A 17,294-nucleotide genomic window follows, 5' to 3' on the forward strand; every position below is an offset into this window, starting at 1 on the left:
TCCTCCGACCCAATTGGTGTCCGATGGAGTGTGAATCGAAGACACGGAAAAGAAGCGAAAGAGAGAGAGAGAGAGAGAGAGAGAGAGAAGAGAAAGAAGGAAGCCGACAGTAGGAATGATAAATCAAAACGGACCGCGAGAAGATGCGCGATGCCCTCCGAAAGGGGATGCTTTAAGGTCCGGGAATGGGTCCGGGGGTTAAAGCTCCCTCTCCCCCTTCCCCCAGCACACTCTGGAATGGTGGTGGCGGCGACGACGGCGACCAAGAACCATCACACACCATCGGTATCATCATCATCCCGCGAGGCGAGCGAGAACATTCAATATCGGAACGATTAGTCCAGCATTCCCGGTCGTATCCGTTGGGTGGGGTCGCCGAAAGGGGTGCGTGAGAGCAGAAAACGGCGGGTGAGGAAGGGTACCGGGGCCACTATTTAATGTATTTGTTGTTGTTTGATGCTGCTTCGGCCCCTCAGACACCGTTTCATTCGACGATTGTGGCTTGGGTGGCTTGGGACTGGGGTGGTTTTACTGTTTCCAACCAGCTCCAACCAGTCGCTCTCAGTCTCTTCATCTCATTCCCTTGCTCTCTACGTAGTGCACGCGATTTGTTGGGTGCTGGGAAGATGAGCTTTCCGTGGTCCGTGGTTCTTCTTTTCGTCTCCGTCGAACGAGCTAAAGTTGATAAATTGATTTAACTTTCCTCAGCCTAAGGGGGGTTCTCGATGATTTCTCGGTTCAATGTACGACCGCTCAATCGGGAGGCTGTTCCAGCATTGGCACATAGGAGGGCATCGGCTATTGAGCGAGTTTTCGAGCCACAGCAAAACTCCAGGACATCCGCAAGGTGGTCAAACGAATGTCTAGCCAATAGGTGATCACTTATGCAGCAGGATACGATCCACAACAATGATGTCTTGTGTAGCTTTCAAGGCTCCAAATGACAATTTATCGCAAACGAAAAGTTGCTATCGTATGGTGGGCAAAGAGTAGACGACGATTGGCACTGTGAGTGCAATCGAGAACCGTCAAAATCATAAAACATTTTACACATATAGAAAAGAATTCAATAGTGAGTATCTTCTAAGTAACATTGAGCAAATGACGCGATAGAAAGGAATAAAACGGAAAAAGAAGTGAAAGAGTGATTAATCTAAAAAAAAAGGGAAAAAAATCCCCAATAGTAAGTGAAGATAGATAACCTTTTACGCAATCCATTCATAGATAATAGTAAACACAATATGGAAACAAGGTAACAGAATAAACACACAATAGGATTAGTAAAAGGCATGCGATAGCACCAAGCAAAATTTAAAAAAATATCACTGTGTAAGTAAGAGGCGTCGACGAATATCAGAGAATCAGATGGGAACAGCTATGAGATCGTAGAAGGCAGGGAAAACTCCAAAATCGTCACCCATGCAGCTGTCTTCCTTCATACCAACACACAGAACGGATCCAAGCAACCGGGCAAGGGTTCTGTTCCTTTCTTTCCTTCTGCATCGTTCAATCGATCGATGACGAGCAAAACCGGAAAATCGATTCAAACAATGCAACCACACATACACCACAGACTTGTGACGCTGCACTGGACCCGGCATTCCACCGTCACCTCACGACATTCCACGGTCGCGTGCTGCACCGCGCACACCCTTTCTAGGGCGGCTGATCCGGTAATGATCCTTGAATGCCGTGCGCAGTGCGGCCCACCACCAGCAGCAGCAGCAGCAGCACCAGGCGAGCGGCTGGGACCGTTCCACGGACGGCGATGCCCTCGATAGCCGCCGTTAATTCCAGGTCCAACGGCACAAAAGGCAGCACTGGCAGCACCTACCATCGACCCCCGTCGCTGATGGCCCCGTTAGCATAGGGCGGAAGAGAGGCAAAAATGATGAATGACCAGATCAAAGAGTAGATCGTGATCGCGATCACATGCGTACCGTAGCGAAGACGCGGAAGACACCACCAACCGCACCAACCGGACCAACTCAGAAGCCAAAAACGAGTGGTGGCGGAGGTTGAGGCGCAGCAAAAGCCCTCTTGCCGCGGTTACGCTGTCCAGATGCCCGCGTTGCCACGGGCTTACGGTTTCGGTGGCTGGCTGGCTGGCTGGCTGACTGGCTCGAGTTTAGCTGCCTATTATGCTGGGCCATGGCGAGGAGTGAAAGAAGCAGAAGAAGGGTGTAGCACCTTCCACCGGACAGCACACCGGATATGTTCATGCTCGCGAATCCCCCTTCCACCGGAGGCCCATGATGAGCGCTCTCTGCTCCGGCTCTCAGCTCCAGTCAAATCGTCATCTCGCTTCGCTGGACGCTGGAAGCCCTCGCTTCACCGTTGCTACTTGGCTGCTGATGCCGATCTACTCTCATTTGGGTGAACGGCCAGCTGAAGAAGGGGTAAGGGGTGGGGTGTGTTACTGCGAAGAAGTTCGGTTACCTTTGTCGACCGGCTGGGAATGGGTGGGCCAACGGGACTGCCTGAGTCTGGGAACAGATTCATGCAGCGGTTCTACGTTCAGCACCGTGCTACGGGTCACCTTCTTATCTCGTTCAGCGCCACCCCTGGCTTATGATCGGCAGGGTGCCGTTTGCCAGTGGCTTTTGGAACGGGATCGTCCTGTCGTGCTGATGCTCTAATCGGCGGTTAAGCTCGCGTCGCAGCCTCCGACACACCGATCAATAAGAAAGTGATCAAAAAGCGTGAAACAACAAGAAACGTAGGATCGCCGATTGATCACAGAAAAGACGGCAACAAACTGTAGGCAAAACCAGGAAAGCTAAGCCATGCAGACCACAAGTGACCGAATGAACGGTCGGACAAATGTAAACAAATTTAGTGACTTCATTGGCGCCCTCCCTCAGCATGCCATGATCCGCTTGAAATGAAGAACGAGAGCGAGGGCCGGTTCGCACCATCACCGTCGACTCAGGCCGCCATTTCGCGAGGTGCTAAACAGGCGGGACAGCCGAGAGCAGAGAGTGGCTGATTAGCGAACACATTGAAACGATGACGTAAGCTGCTGTGCCCGTCCGCCCGGACCCAGATGAGTAGTTGACCGTGATAGAGCCAGAGAAAAAGAGAGAAGGAGAAAAAAAGCCGTTTGCTGTGATGCTGCTATAATAATATGGGGTCGGTTTTATTCAGTGTTCGGGAGTTCTAGGATTCTTGTGCCATTGACTTTACTCAAGGGTACCAGCAGGACCATCCCTGGCACAAATCTGCACATTGTTGACGATTGCTCCAGCTTCGGCATCTCCTTGCTGGAAGCTGACCAGCTGGAAGCAGATCAACAGACGGTTCCTGCTGGCGACGGCTTCCTTCGTAACGAACGTGTACAGCGCATCGATCTTCTGTGATGTTGCGGCAAACAGATCAACGTAGTAGCCAGTAACCTAAGGAGACAGAAACGAAAGCCATGAGAATCCTTGATTGAGTATCACTTCTCCATCACTTACCGCTGCAACGCATGCGTTGGCCTGAGCAGATGGAAGGCTGGCGCACAGATTAATTTGAGCGACGATCTCCTCCGTATCGAAAGCGATTTGAACCAGTAGAGCAGTGATGATATCCTGCAGATTCTTCAGACGTTCGGCCTCCTTGTCGGTACACTCGAAACCAGCGTCCACTCCGTTGTCGAAGAGGTTAGCAAAGAGCTCCTTGTACTTGTAGTAACAGTAGCGTCCGAAGCCATAGTTGTTACCCATCAAAACGTCGATCAATACTTGTACGCGTGGATCAGTAGTGACGTTCACACTAGAAACTCTTGAGTTAATGAAGGCCTTAAGGTCGTTCAGTGTGTTATTGAATTCGGATGTCAGCGACGAAGCTTGAAGAGACGTGTCCTTCGTGGCCAATTCCCCGAGTTTGGTTAGAATGGTAGTCGCGTTACTGGTGGCCACGAAATTAGTAATAGCGCCCAGTGTGTCGTTAAGGTTCAATGTCACGTTCAGGTTCGCAGCGATTCCGGTGGAGGCCTCCAGCTCGACAGCGTCCGAGCTAATCTTGTAGGCGGCGGCGTAATCAGTGGTATTACTGCTCGGGACACTACTCACAGCGGCTTGCAGATCGTCGATAAAAGCATTGGCTGTAAGGAGGTTTTCATAGACAGTGTCGAGCGTGTAGGTGATGACCGGCAGGTACGCCTTGACGCGGTTGATGGCGCGCACCAGCTTGTACACGGCCGCGGATTTCAGATAGGTGGCCAACTGGGTAACAGAGATAGCGGGGCTGCCAGAGTTGGCACTTACGGCACTATCAAGGTTTCCCTTTACTGCCAACAGTTCTGTCTTCAGATCAACCAAGCCTAGGGCAAGGCGTGTAAACTCATCGTCCAGCTCGTCCAAAATACCAAAGTAACTAGTCGAATCGTTCAGTGGAGTTATGATGTCGGTTTCGGCGGTAATGTTGATGTAGGTAACCATATCATCGATCGGTTGTAGAATGTTAGCGAACGCTAGCGTCGTTCCATTGTCTACGGTGAACAGCTCATCGTACATAAAAGCCGATGTCAAGGTGGTGGTTTGATTAAGAATTTCTTTGAGCGCTATATAGACAGCTTGCAGCTTGGCATTGCTGATGACCAACGTTTGGTTGAGCGGTAAATCGGTGATATCGGTGACTTCGGCGAATGCATTTTCGAACGATACCTTCACGGTGGCACTGACAGGAATAGTTGGCTGAACGCCGAAATCTGGCCGCGGATTGGCCAAGACTCCCTACGAATTAGGAGAGGATGGTCCAGGGTGAGTACAAGCTCCTGCTGATTATGCTTACCCGAGGGGCTTGTCGTTCTAGCTTACCTGCAGCAGACAGAAGACACCAACGGCTAGTACTAGGCGATTCATCTTGCTCACTGTAGTGCGCTTTGCCAGAGGACTAGCAACTGATACTTCTCCAGTTGATCCAGTGTTCTTTTATACCGCTTCGGTGCCAACTCGTGAGCCATATGTGCAACCCCGCCTTCCCCAATGCCACCCAATGCTGGTGGGGGTGGGTTGTTGTGAAGTCCGGGGAGTGCATCAGGGCAGAGGATTCGATTCGCTATTCCCGAAACCGCGATACTGTGCCCGACCGTCTTCCAGCTGTGCAAACGAATGCGTATTGGTGCAAGTGACAAAATCTTGTATCCAAGACCGTGTGCTTCGTTGGAAGATCTGCGGTGGCACCTCTAAATCATGGCCACGTTTCCAAATTACGCACTGATACGCACTCTTGTGCGAAGCAAAGTAACAGTTTGTCAAAGTAGAGTAGTAAATAGAACAGCCTAAGCTCAGCCCATAGGGCCTGTAGTGATCGCAGTAGAGTAGAAATGAGATGTGCCGCCAACAGCGCAATTAGCTGCCGGATACATGGTCACTACGTCAGTTCGATCTCTCGCATCCTTCCATACGGCTCGGTCGACTTCTACTTGGCGCAAAGGGTCTCGGAACAGGATACCTTCACCTCAATGGGGTTGACCTGTTCCCCTGACTGTTGCTAGTGTCGTGGAAGCTGTATGGCCACGTAGGCTGCTAGCAACTTTAGGACAGTGCAACTTTAGTGCCTGAGGCAGTAGTGGCTTAGTGTGCCTTAGCCAGCCTGATGAAAACCCCGCTGCAGAAGCGATGGACGAGTAAGTAATGGCCATTTGATGTCAATACAGAAGATTGCCTTACGATATACAAATAAGCATGTTTCTGTTAGATTATAAGTTTATCCAGGTAGTCCCGTCGAGTTTCTGTCGAATTTCAAATTTTTCAATTTTTGACAGATTTTTGAAGTTAAAAAAGTGATGCTTTTTACGATTTTCCCTAACAAAAGGAGTTTTACATAATTATTTAAACAAAAATCATCATCAATTTCAATGAAAACTTGACGATGAATAAAACCAGGCAGATAGCATACAGTTTATGTGATTTCAAAATTTCAAATCGATCGGTCCAGTAGTTTTTACGGTAGGATGGCAACCGACTACGGAAACGTTGGTTTTGTGAATCGCGATTCAAAGTAGCGAGCTGCACTGACCCATGCATTAAGCACGATTTTCTAATAAAAAAGACAATATCTTTGTCAGTTTTGTTTCAATTATTCAACAGCCATAAAAATAACTAAGGTTCAAAACAATACCTAAGCCCCTTTAAAGTATGTTCCAGCTATTACTGTTAATGTTATCGGTTGGAATTCTTGGAGTTCCTTTCGACATTCTGTGTTTTTTAGTTCCTACTTTTGATTCAAAGCACCTAGCTTAGTTAGCCGGAACGGCTTGAAAATATTACTTAGACAAACGAATGGAAAGAATAGGAATATTAATTCTCGAACACTCGAACAAATGTATTCACCCAAACTCAAACAAACCTTCGACACACTCAACTTAACAATTCATCTAAAACACGGAACGGTTGTCTTGATTCATATGTTTGTTCTCTAGCACATAATGCTGGACAATAAGTCATCTCTACAGCTTCGGCTACAGTTCGCAGTCTATCGCTTGTGTGCTAGGAAAAGTTTGAGAAAAGTATTCTGATAGTTTTTAGATGTTGATCCGAGCAACCCGTACATCCCTATGTAACCAGGTAAATCAGCTAGTTCCAGTTAGCTGTACCATGTCCAGATCCTTCAGGGCAGGAGAGTAAAGAAATACTCCAAGCTCATATTTCAAGAGGTCAGCAAAAGATAATGCAGAAATGGGAAGGATAAGGAAAACGAACGATAAGGAGCACGACAAGTGGCAAGCGGCTGACGATCGTGAACAAATAACCTAGAACCAGCTGTTTGATGCGATGATATGCAGTTGGTTTTATTCAGTGTTCGGGAGTTTTAGGTATTCATTCCGTTGACCTTACTCAAGGGTACCAGCAGGACCATCCATGGCACAAATCTGCACATTGTTGACGAGTGTGCCGGCATCGGCACCTCCCAGCTGGTAGCTGACCAGCCGGAAGCACATCAACAGACGGTTCCTGCTGGCGACGGCTTCCTTCGTAACGAACGAGTACAGCGCATCGATCTTATGTGATGTTGCGGTAAACAGATCAACGTAGTAGCCAGTAACCTAAGGAGACAGAAACGAAAGCCATAAGAATCCTTGATTGAGTATCACTTCTCCATCACTTACCGCTGCAACGCATACGTTGGCCTGAGCAGATGGAAGGCTGGCGCACAGATTAATTTGAGCGACGATCTCCTCCGTATCGAAAGCGATTTGAACCAGTAGAGCAGTGATGATATCCTGCAGATTCTTCAGACGTTCGGCCTCCTTGTCGGTACACTCGAAACCAGCGTCCATTGCGTTGTCGAAGAGGTTAGCAAAGAGCTCCTTGTACTTGTAGTAACAGTAGCGTCCGTAGCCATAGTTGTTACCCATCAAAACGTCGATCAATATTTGTACGTTTGGATCAGTCGTGATGTTCACATTCGAAGCAGTTGAGCTAATGAAGGCCTTAAGGGCGATCAGTGTGTTACTGAATTCGGATGTCAGCGACGAAGCTTGAAGAGACGTGTCCTTCGTGGCCAATTCCCCGAGTTTGGATAGAATGGTAGTCGCGCTACTGGTGGCCACGAAATTAGTAATAGCGCCCAGTGTGTCGTTAAGGCTCAATGTGACGTTCAGGTTTGTAGAAATTCCGGTGGAAGCACTCAGTTCGACAGCGTCCGAGCTAATCTTGTAGGCGGTGGCGTAATCAGTACCATTACTGTTCGCGAGCCCACTCACAGCGGCTTGCAGATCGTCGATAAAAGCATTGGCTGTAAGGAGGTTTTCATAGACAGTGTCGAGCGTGTAGGTGATGACCGGCAGGTACGCCTTGACGCGGTTGATGGCGCGCACCAGCTTGTACACGGCCGCGGATTTCAGATAGGTGGCCAACTGGGTAACAGAGATAGCGGGGCTGCCAGAGTTGGCACTTACGGCACTATCAAGGTCCCCCTTTACTGCCAACAGTTCTGTCTTCAGATCAACCAAGCCTAAGGCAAAGCGTGTAAACTCATCGTCCAGCTCGTCCAAAATACCAAAGTAACTAGTCGAATCGTTCAGTGGAGTTATGATATCGGTTTCGGCGGTAATGTTGATGTAGGTAACCATATCATCGATCGGTTGTAGAATGTTAGCGAACGCTAGCGTCGTTCCATTGTCTACGGTGAACAGCTCATCGTACATAAAAGCCGATGTCAAGGTGGTGGTTTGATTAAGAATTTCTTTGAGCGCTATATAGACAGCTTGCAGCTTGGCATTGCTGATGACCAACGTTTGGTTGAGCGGTAAATCGGTGATATCGGTGACTTCGGCGAATGCATTTTCGAACGATACCTTCACGGTGGCACTGACAGGAATAGTTGGCTGAACGCCGAAATCTGGCCGCGGATTGGCCAAGACTCCCTGCGAATTAGGAGAGGATGGTTGAGGGTGAGTACAAGCTCCTGCTGATTATGCTTACCCGAGGGGTTCGTCGTTCTAGCTTACCTGCAGCAGACAGAAGACACCAACGGCTAGTACTAGGCGATTCATCTTGCTCACTGTAGTGCGCTTTGCCAGAGAACTAGCAACTGATACTCCTCCAGTCGATTTAGTGTTCTTTTATACCGTGGTGGTGTCAAATAGTGTGCCATATGTGTCCTCCAGTTGAGCCCTTCTTTCTCGTTGAATAGAATGGATGGAGGGTGAGGAGAAAGAAGTGACGTGTTGAATTCAATTCGCTATTCCCAAAAACTGTGCACTGTGTCTTACCCGACCATCTTCCAACTGTGCAAACTAATGCGTATCGATGCAAGCGGTAAGTTCGTATCTAGGCCTATCGTTTTCGCTGGCGGTTCCGTAGCTAACTTTTAAACCTTGGCCACCTTGACAAAGCTTGCGCCCCGATCAAAGACATACTACTTCCATTCAATTCTGGTTGCTTCCGTGGCACCATTTTCCTGTCATAAACTGTACAATATGAATGCATCATGAATGCAGCACCATGAAAATATAAAAAATAAAAACAGTTTCATCCCAATATTATGCATTTGATTTCTTGTGCGCCAATTTCTCCCGTGAGTCATTTGGAGGGCATCGGTCCACGCACTTTTGCAACGCAGCAGCAGATTCGTTGGACAAACAAGATCAGGTTGGTTTAAAAAAAAAAAACAATCCAAAAACAAGGTTAGACAGTCTCGAGTGTATGTACCATGGTGTACCGTTGCTAGGCGGTGCGTTAGAACCTGCTGTGGCCTTAGCCTGAACCACCTGAAATATCAGCAAAACAACCGCAGCAGCGCTTGCCTGTTCCGTTACCGTGGCAGAGTAACGCAAATCATAGTATGTGGATGAAGTTGTGCTATTTTAGATAGCGATCTAAAATTCGTAGTTCATTCCGTGCCTGTTTCATGGTCCATAACGCCGCTTGGAACTACCGCGCACATCACCAAGCGTTTACGCTAATGTACCTAAGAATGTAGTTCTTAAGCTTCTTAAGCTGAAGCATCACAGAATATCATAATAATAATAATAGTTTCCTGTACAGAGAAACTAAGGAACCTACGAGTTTTCGACATTTAGAGGCGCAAAACGGAGCGACGTGGCTTTTACGGCGTAGCGTGCGTAGGTGCCTCGTAGAAAGCTGAGTAAACAGTTCTCCCGATTCGCCACGACCGCCACGAACTCTCCCATGAAACGGTAGACGTCTCAGAAGTAGGCTGATTCCGCGGCGGCCCTGTGCCCTTTCCGTTTTTTTTGGTAGGGATCGGGATCGATCGTTAGGGCTTATTAGTCCTCGGTGTTCTAGCTGCTGAGAACAGTAGTCATTCCATTCTGCAATCGTAGACATGCAGCAGAAACATCGGCCCCAAAAAAGGACCATTAGGACGTCAAACTAGCTCCAGCAGCACCACCACCGCTCCCTAGCTGGGCTCGTGTGTCTCGTACTGTTGACACAGCCGCCATGCAGCCACTTGACTGACTGTTTGACTGTCTGGCGGTGCCGCTACTGTCATCTCCTTCCTCCCACCCCCCCCCCCCCCCCCCACCCCCGGCACAGCTGCAGGCCACGGGCACGGGTAAGCCACGCTAGCGAAGGAAACATTTGCCAAGTAGCGACCGACATATCGGGCCGCCACGTACGTACCCTTGCGTGCGATCTTCGACCGTTAGTTGATCTCTATCATCGATTGAACGCTGCAGTACCTCTTCCGTAAGACGACAGACACAGGGCAAAGGACATACAGGGCAGGCAAAATGTTGATGAACGTGCCCCGAGCCAAGCTGGCGTTGGCGTTGTGTCTGCTTGCGCTACTAAAGGTAGGCGATAAGGAAGGAAGTGTCCTGCAAACTGCTCTGCTAATGAGTGCGTGCGCTCTCTTGCTCTCCCTCTCTCGCTCACAGTGTTCGACCGCTGAGCCGCGTCCTGATTTTGCTCTCGATGCTAGCGTCACCGGTAAGGGTAAGGTGTCGAGCAGCTCGAGCGTGATCGGAAGCATCTCGACGGCCGTCAACAGTACCACGGGAAACATCACGCTAATCTCCGACAACCAGCTACTACGGGATGTGCTCGGAATCGTCGTGCAGGTGGCCGATCGGTTCAACACGATGGGAAGTGCGATCTCCAGCACGATCGTCAGCCTTGCGCAGGATAACAGTGGCAACGTGACGGGTGCATTCGGGCCGGCTCTCAGTGCGGTCGAAGCAGTCACCAACTACACGCAAAACACGCTACCGGGCATCATGGTCACTCTGCAGACAATGATTCAGAAGGGTCTGGGGGCGAAGTTTATCGACAGCTTCCAGCACATTGGCAAAGCGTTGGGACAGATCAACGGAACGCTCACGACGCTCCTGGGTAAGGCACAGAACGCGATCCTTCAGGCCGGTAGTGCCACCGTTCCGGCCGCCATCGTCGCGAGCAATCTCAAACCGACGCTAGTGCTGGCGCTGTACAATCAGCTGAAGCAGCTGAAGGGTAGCATCCCGGTGTTGCAGTATACCGTCGATAGCTCGATCGAGAACGTGCTCGTAGCGGACAGCTTTTTGACGGTGTTGAAGAACGATATTGACCAGACGATCGGCAGCTCGTCGGAGTTGCTTGACCCCCTGGATGAACCGCTCGGTGCGATCAATCAGACGATTAGTGGTAGCGTCATCGGTAAGATCGGTGCTGATCTCACTAACCTGTCCGCCGAAGCACTGCTGCTGACTAACCTGACGACGGTCCCGAGCGGCGCTAACCTGACGAGTGCCGTCCAGCAGTACAACAGTAGCCTGATCACGTTCAGCACTAAGAACCCAAGTGTTCCCGCTCTCCTGGAAGGAGTGCGCACCACGGTAACGGCCGCATTCGGCATTCTGGATCCACTGGTCAACACCAACAATGGTTCACTGGTGACCTTGCTCATCAGCACGCTGGTGGCGAACGATCGCTACTCGCGCTACTGTTTCCACAAGTACAAGGGTTACTTCTCCTGGATGATCGCCGAGTATGCTTATGAGGCATCGTCGTGTATCGTGGACGAGGTACCGCGCCTACAGAAGTACCAACGGACGCTCGAGCTCATTCTCGATACGCTGGTGTACGATTACGAGGATGTGCTCGGCGAGCTTGCCATCTGCAATGGTATCGCATCGACCACCAACCGGGGCGACTGTGTAGCGCTGGTAAGGTTTCCACGCCCAGTACGAAATCATTATGGACATCAATGTTGTGACTCTGTTGCTTTCTTTCCGTTCCTGTAGCTCAACACCTTCTACCAACCGCTGGCCGAGGCGTTCGGTGGAAAGCTGGATCTGTTGTACCGTTCGCTTGACCACGAGCTGCACGCCAGTGGCTACCGGATGACGGTCTGCATTCGGGTCAAACTGTTCGAGATCGACTTCGCCCAAGATTTGCTTGACTTTGAGGCCGCCCTCAACGTGTGTGCCGTCGATGGTCCAACAGCCTCCCTCGACTACTACCTGACCGACAATACAACCGAATAATGATGATGATGATAATGATAATGATGATGGTGATGATTTGCAAATAAAACTGCTCCTCTTCTCTCCCGGAACACCAGAGATTATCGTGTTGATTGAGAATCCTTGGGGTCAAGGATGATTGAGAAATCGATAGTAAGAAAAGGATGATCATTGGATTTGAGAGAGAGAGAGAGAGAGAGAGAGAGAGAGAGAGAAAGAAAGGTTCATAGAAGGTGTATCAATAGGACGATAGGTGTCAGACCGACGGCTACTTGGATAAGATTGGTGTTTTTAATTGCAGTCACCTAGCACGTCTCCCTGTTTCGCTGCCAAATGGATCCTGTAGTCCATTGCATGTGTGTATGCATGTGCGTCTGTGTGCTTCTTTGCACAGCTGGTGCACAGTCACAGCCGGTGGCGGTCTGCGGTCGCGTGTGCTGAGTAGCCGCGCGCTACCCGTTTGCGGGACCCACCATATTGCGCATCGTCTCAGTTACCACGAATCGGTGCCGACGAAGCAAGCTCTGGATTGCGAGGGCTTTTTCTTCGGTTGCAGCAGCATAGCATAGCAGCAATTCAGCAGCGAGTGACCATAGAGTGAAGGCAGGAGCATAATCATCCGCCATCTTGCGTCGCCATCATCTCGTCTCGTTCCGTGCACGTAACACGAACCATGGTCCGGTCACTACGGTCGGGCCGCGGTAAACCGGTGCTCTGGTGGGCGCTCTGTCTTCTGGTGGTAGTGCAGGTAATGCTGCTTGCTGGTTTGCTATGATCTCCTGAAGAAGAAGAAGAAGAAGTGGAAGACAATTGATCCATTTCTACTCCCTTTTTCCTATGCCAATCACCATTCTATTCGTTGTGGGCACGCTCCAGGTGCCATGGGCAGCAGCGAAGCCAGACTTTGGCATCAACTTTCCGATCGCGGGCAGCCCCAAGGTGTCGAAAGCGATCAGCGATGCGAACACGGTCCTGATTGCACTGGACGATAATACGGAGCTGGTGACGCTTTCGGGCTACCCGGGACTACAGACACTGGTCGATACGCTGCGGAATATTAGCCTCGTGCTGGTCAGCGTCGGTAGTGAGCTACCACCGCTCGGGATGGCACTGGTCGCGAACAACTCCAACAACATTACGGGCGCATTCGAACCCGTCTACACCAAAATCATCGCCCTGAATGTGACGATCAATGTGGAGCTACCGCCGACCATCACCATCATCAACGACCTGATCGGCCATTACGTGCCCGATATGCTGCTGGATGGTTTCGCACGGGTCGTGAAGGGACTGATCGATATCACCCAGGCACTGATGGCCATGCAGTCCGCCCTGAACGATGCGACCCTGCAGGCCGGTGGCAATACGGCCGACGTGACCGTGGACATGCTGAAGCAGCACGTCAAACCGGTGCACGTGTACCAGTTGGTGTTTTTCGTGAATCAACTCCGCGCCTACCTGCCGGTGGTCAAGTTCAGCGTCGACAGTACGCTCGAGAACATTGCGATGGCCGACAAGTATCTGCTGCTGGTGAAGGAAGCGCTCTCGGCCACCGACACCAACTACCAGAGTCTGATGGCGGACGTGAAGAACGTGACGGATAAGATCGCGGTCACCGTGCAGACGGAGTTCGGCAACCATACGCAGGCGGTCGGGGCGATCCAGCAGGCGGCGGTCAATGTGACGGCACTGGCGGGACCGATCGGTAGCTTCAAGACGCACACCGACTCCCTCACGACGGTTTACTATCCGAAGATGCGCGCTGCACTGCAGGCACTGCTCGATGCGCTGCAGGAGTCACTTACCGGTAACGCGACACCCGGCATTTTCTGGTCGGACGCACTCGATAGCCTCATCATTACGCTGATCGAGAACGGAGGATACGCACAGTTCTGTTTCTACAAGTACTACGGGCTGGTGTTTGGTACGATCACGGCGCTCAGCGATAGTGTGAATCAGTGTTTCGATCTTGAGATTCCACGGTTGGAGCAGCTGAACGACCTGTTGCCATCGTTGATCCTGCAGCTGCAGTACGATTACGAGGATCTGCTGACCGAGATTGCCGTCTGTACGGGGCTCGCACCTTATCAGCTGGATGCTTCGTGCCTTTCGACGGTAAGTCCATGCCACATGCCCCATTACTTCTTCTCACAGCTCTCTCTCTCTCTCGCTCTCTTTCTCGCTTTGCTTCCCAGTTGTCCGGTTATTACACTGACATTGCGATCCAGTTTGGCAACAAGCTGAAGGCGGTGTTTAACTTCATCAGCAGTGCGACGGCATCGAGCGCCAACCGGTACCTCATTTGCGTCGAGCTGCTCAAGCTGACGGTGATGGAGGACAACGAGCAGTACCTGACCGACGACATCCGGCAGTGTGCCCTCGGTGGACCGAACGCGGACAATTGATCGTGATCTTGAGAGTTTCAATAAAACACAGGATCTCTTACACCGACGTAACGACCTTGGCCGGGGCCTTGAGACTCTCTTTTTTTGTTGTTCCAAAATGAGAACCAAATGGTGATGCTAGTGCTGCTCCATGAAGATGATGCTATTTGCACAGCAGTAGGTGTTGTGTTTTAGGTGTTTCAGTTGTTTGCAACTATGACGATTACAGCGAATCCAGAATGGAATCCAGCATAGCCCCATAAACAGTGCTAGTTTCTGTTCTGGAGCAACGAGAAGTAATTTCAGATCCGTCTCGACCAAGAAAATCACCGATCACCAACTGGTTCCGGTTCGAATGGCGTATAAAGGTCGAATAACGCTACTCAGCGAAATGGCAATCACTTTGGGTTCGCTGCGACCAAGGCGCCACCCGGGGGGGGGGGGGGGAAGATGTTGCATTCCCCAACCGTACACGTGTTCTATCGCTCTCTCAAACACGCGGACGGACGCATACACTACAATACGAATACAGTGTTCACGCGACAGAGAGTCAGGCTTGCACGAAGCAGCAAGCAAGGTAGCAGAAGAAACAACCAAGAAGCTAACGAGTTTATATGATTTACAGATTATTAATAGACAATCATTTAGAGCCATCGTCGCTTCCCTAGTCTGGTGTGCGCTGCAGTTCGTCCGTCCGTCCGTCCGTCCGTCCGTCCGTCCGTCCGTCCGTCCGTCCGTCCGTCCGTCCGTTTGCCTTCACGAAATCGGGGAGCGGTTTGTTGGTTGCGCCCGGTGGGGGGCACTCTCGGTGCGGTTTGGTTATAAATACACGAAACGAGAGAGAAAAAGAGAGAGAGAGAGCAGCAGCAGCAGCAGCAAACAGCAGGAACAGGAAGATGATGATCGGTTTCATCAGACGGGAGACCGGGAGGGCCGTGGTCTATTATTAACGCGATTATGTTGGGAAATGTTTAAATTTAACATACTACTGTGCGTCTTTGTGTGTGTTAGTGGGTGGATGGTGAAAGGGGAGGGGCATGGTGGCTCCATCTTTGTCTCGTACTCGCCTCGGCCAGGGATACTCTGGTTGCATTTCAATTCGTTTGGTCTAACGGTCACGGTCTAGTCCTTCCACGAGTAGCAGTAGGCCCAAACGATACCTAACCTCTTATTCGGTCCAGCGACAGATCGACGGTTACTGCGATTAATATTAAGCGGAACTGCCATTGACTTTTGGGCAGCCAGCGGCTACTAGATTGTAAGGAAACCCTGGCAAAGGGATACTTCTAGCCAATCGCACCATACCACTGATGGATGGATCTTCTTCCGTCCTATCAGTGGCAAATGGTAAAAGGACCAAGCAGAGTCCGACAGTCCCCGCCACACCACGAAACGACGGGTTGTGTGCGACAAGTTTGTGTCTGTGTTTGAGGGAAGCGCAGCAGCACCGTCTGCAGACCGGCAGATGTGTAAACAATCTGCGACAAACCGCATGCCGGAGAATTCACGGCTTTTCTCGATGGCCCTCGATTGCAGCAAGGGAATTGTAATGGCCGATCGGTTCTTCTCGTTTTTCGATTCCCCAAAAGCTGTCAAAAGTCCCGCATGAGTGCAAAGTAGGCCTCGCCAGCGTGCTGACGGATGAGATACGCTGTCGTAGTTTGTCTCGAAAGATGCATTTATTAAAAAGGTCGGCGGTCCACAGCGAACACTCACGCACGCACACATTCCGGGCCTCTTGGCCACGTTAGCGGGTGGTCATCATCGTGGAGGGGTCATTGGGCGTTACTGGAGCGGCTCTGGTTCTGGTGGTGGCAGCGTTGGCAACTCAGCTGGACCATTCACCTTGCACTGCCGGATTTCATCCAGCAGCTCATCGAGCGCACCATCAATGATGTTGGCCTGCAGGACACGGACACAGGCCGCCAGCCGGTTCTTCACCGCGTTCGCTTCCGACGTGCCGGTAGCGAGTAGATTGTTAAACTTGCTGGCGAAGTTATTGGCCAGGGCGGTGTAGAACGGTGAAACCTAGAATGAACGATACAGAGACGATGCAGAAACGCCGATGTACCAACAATCCCCCCCCCCCCCCCCCCCCCCCCTCCGAGGAAACTTACACTCCTGACACACTTGTTCCGTTCGTCACGCTGGTTCAGCGCGTTGCACACGGCCAGGTTCTGCGCAATGTCCTCGAAATCGTGCCCGAGGGCCGTGACGTGCCGGAGCAGCGTGTCACGCAGATAGTCCAGACGTTCCCGCTCCCGGTGGATGCATTTCTCAACGCCTGCCACCCCGGCACCGGCCAGATTGAACAGTAGCTCCGAGTACTTGTGGAAACAGTAGCGTCCGTGGGCACAGTTCGATAGCAGCGCCAAGATGAGCTCCCGAACGACCTCGGAATTGTCGATCCGTGGAATGTTGAGATCGGTCAGTATGGTCGCCAGGTGCGTCCCGATGGCGGCCAGCGCGTTGTAGAAGGCCACCTCCGCGTTCGTACCATTTCGAAGCGCCGACTCCATCGCCGACAGGGCGTTCGTGATCGGCCGGAAGCTGTTGAGCGGTGTCAGGTTGGTCAGCGCGTTGACAGCGGTTCGCTCGGCCGGCAACCCGGTCGGGCCGGCCAGCAGCGTCGTGTCGATCCGTCCCCGGACATCCGTGAGGACGTAGGTGGCATCGATCTGTTGCAGGTACTGCTCGACGGACTGTGCTTCGCCCGCTTCACTTGCCAGACGCACCAGGTACGCATCGGCCGTCCGGGTGTTGTCCACGGTGATGGTGAGCGTGTAGCGCACGACCGGAAGCAGTGCCCGGAGCGTTCGGAGTGCGTACGTCAGCTGGTACACGTAGTGGATCGGAAGATTGCGGCAGCCGCGCTCGTGCTCGTCGCTCGACTCTTCGGAACCGAGCAGCGGGCGGATGGCGGCCTTCAGCTTCGCCACCGCATCGTACAGATCCTCCAGTCCACGGCGGATGCAGTTCAGCTGATCGGTCAACTGAGCCCGCAGGCA

General features: G+C 51.4%; 4 protein-coding genes across 4 annotated transcripts; 2 read left to right on the forward strand and 2 right to left on the reverse strand.

Annotated features, from left to right (window-relative positions):
- Positions 1 to 3,117: 3,117 nt before the first annotated feature.
- Positions 3,118 to 4,850, reverse strand: LOC126578135 (uncharacterized). Its single transcript, XM_050240437.1, has 3 exons — positions 4,803 to 4,850; positions 3,459 to 4,718; positions 3,118 to 3,395 (listed from the first exon to the last, which is right to left on the reverse strand). The coding sequence occupies exons 1-3, from the start codon at positions 4,845 to 4,847 to the stop codon at positions 3,183 to 3,185; spliced, it is 1,518 nt and encodes a 505-aa protein (XP_050096394.1). The 5' UTR covers positions 4,848 to 4,850; the 3' UTR covers positions 3,118 to 3,182.
- Positions 4,851 to 6,820: 1,970 nt separating this feature from the next.
- LOC126578136 (uncharacterized) lies at positions 6,821 to 8,488 on the reverse strand. Its single transcript, XM_050240438.1, has 3 exons — positions 8,441 to 8,488; positions 7,097 to 8,356; positions 6,821 to 7,033 (listed from the first exon to the last, which is right to left on the reverse strand). Exons 1-3 carry the CDS (start codon positions 8,483 to 8,485, stop codon positions 6,821 to 6,823), a joined length of 1,518 nt encoding a protein of 505 aa, XP_050096395.1. The 5' UTR covers positions 8,486 to 8,488.
- A 1,687-nt stretch (positions 8,489 to 10,175) lies between these two features.
- Positions 10,176 to 11,991, forward strand: LOC126578133 (uncharacterized). Its single transcript, XM_050240431.1, has 3 exons — positions 10,176 to 10,252; positions 10,337 to 11,602; positions 11,681 to 11,991. The coding sequence occupies exons 1-3, from the start codon at positions 10,190 to 10,192 to the stop codon at positions 11,921 to 11,923; spliced, it is 1,572 nt and encodes a 523-aa protein (XP_050096388.1). The 5' UTR covers positions 10,176 to 10,189; the 3' UTR covers positions 11,924 to 11,991.
- Positions 11,992 to 12,575: 584 nt separating this feature from the next.
- Positions 12,576 to 14,307, forward strand: LOC126578138 (uncharacterized). Its single transcript, XM_050240440.1, has 3 exons — positions 12,576 to 12,650; positions 12,779 to 14,017; positions 14,098 to 14,307. The coding sequence occupies exons 1-3, from the start codon at positions 12,576 to 12,578 to the stop codon at positions 14,305 to 14,307; spliced, it is 1,524 nt and encodes a 507-aa protein (XP_050096397.1).
- The last annotated feature ends 2,987 nt before the right edge of the window (positions 14,308 to 17,294 follow it).

The sequence above is a fragment of the Anopheles aquasalis genome, chromosome 3 (assembly GCF_943734665.1).
Source record: "Anopheles aquasalis chromosome 3, idAnoAquaMG_Q_19, whole genome shotgun sequence".
NCBI lineage: Eukaryota > Metazoa > Arthropoda > Insecta > Diptera > Culicidae > Anopheles > Anopheles aquasalis.

What these genes read in the sequence shown, in the direction of transcription:
- LOC126578135 (XM_050240437.1), bottom strand. Translation starts at nt 4,847, where the DNA reads ATGAATCGCCTAGTACTAGCCGTTGGTGTCTTCTGTCTGCTGCAG. An exon ending in GTGTCTTCTGTCTGCTGCAG is followed by an intron (nt 4,719 to 4,802) that starts GTAAGCTAGAAC and finishes CCTAATTCGTAG; the next exon opens with GGAGTCTTGGCCAATCCGCG. An exon ending in CCAACGCATGCGTTGCAGCG is followed by an intron (nt 3,396 to 3,458) that starts GTAAGTGATGGA and finishes CTGTCTCCTTAG; the next exon opens with GTTACTGGCTACTACGTTGA.
- LOC126578136 (XM_050240438.1), bottom strand. Translation starts at nt 8,485, where the DNA reads ATGAATCGCCTAGTACTAGCCGTTGGTGTCTTCTGTCTGCTGCAG. An exon ending in GTGTCTTCTGTCTGCTGCAG is followed by an intron (nt 8,357 to 8,440) that starts GTAAGCTAGAAC and finishes CCTAATTCGCAG; the next exon opens with GGAGTCTTGGCCAATCCGCG. An exon ending in CCAACGTATGCGTTGCAGCG is followed by an intron (nt 7,034 to 7,096) that starts GTAAGTGATGGA and finishes CTGTCTCCTTAG; the next exon opens with GTTACTGGCTACTACGTTGA.
- LOC126578133 (XM_050240431.1), top strand. Translation starts at nt 10,190, where the DNA reads ATGTTGATGAACGTGCCCCGAGCCAAGCTGGCGTTGGCGTTGTGTCTG. An exon ending in GTCTGCTTGCGCTACTAAAG is followed by an intron (nt 10,253 to 10,336) that starts GTAGGCGATAAG and finishes TCTCGCTCACAG; the next exon opens with TGTTCGACCGCTGAGCCGCG. An exon ending in GGGGCGACTGTGTAGCGCTG is followed by an intron (nt 11,603 to 11,680) that starts GTAAGGTTTCCA and finishes CCGTTCCTGTAG; the next exon opens with CTCAACACCTTCTACCAACC.
- LOC126578138 (XM_050240440.1), top strand. Translation starts at nt 12,576, where the DNA reads ATGGTCCGGTCACTACGGTCGGGCCGCGGTAAACCGGTGCTCTGGTGG. An exon ending in GTCTTCTGGTGGTAGTGCAG is followed by an intron (nt 12,651 to 12,778) that starts GTAATGCTGCTT and finishes GGCACGCTCCAG; the next exon opens with GTGCCATGGGCAGCAGCGAA. An exon ending in ATGCTTCGTGCCTTTCGACG is followed by an intron (nt 14,018 to 14,097) that starts GTAAGTCCATGC and finishes TTTGCTTCCCAG; the next exon opens with TTGTCCGGTTATTACACTGA.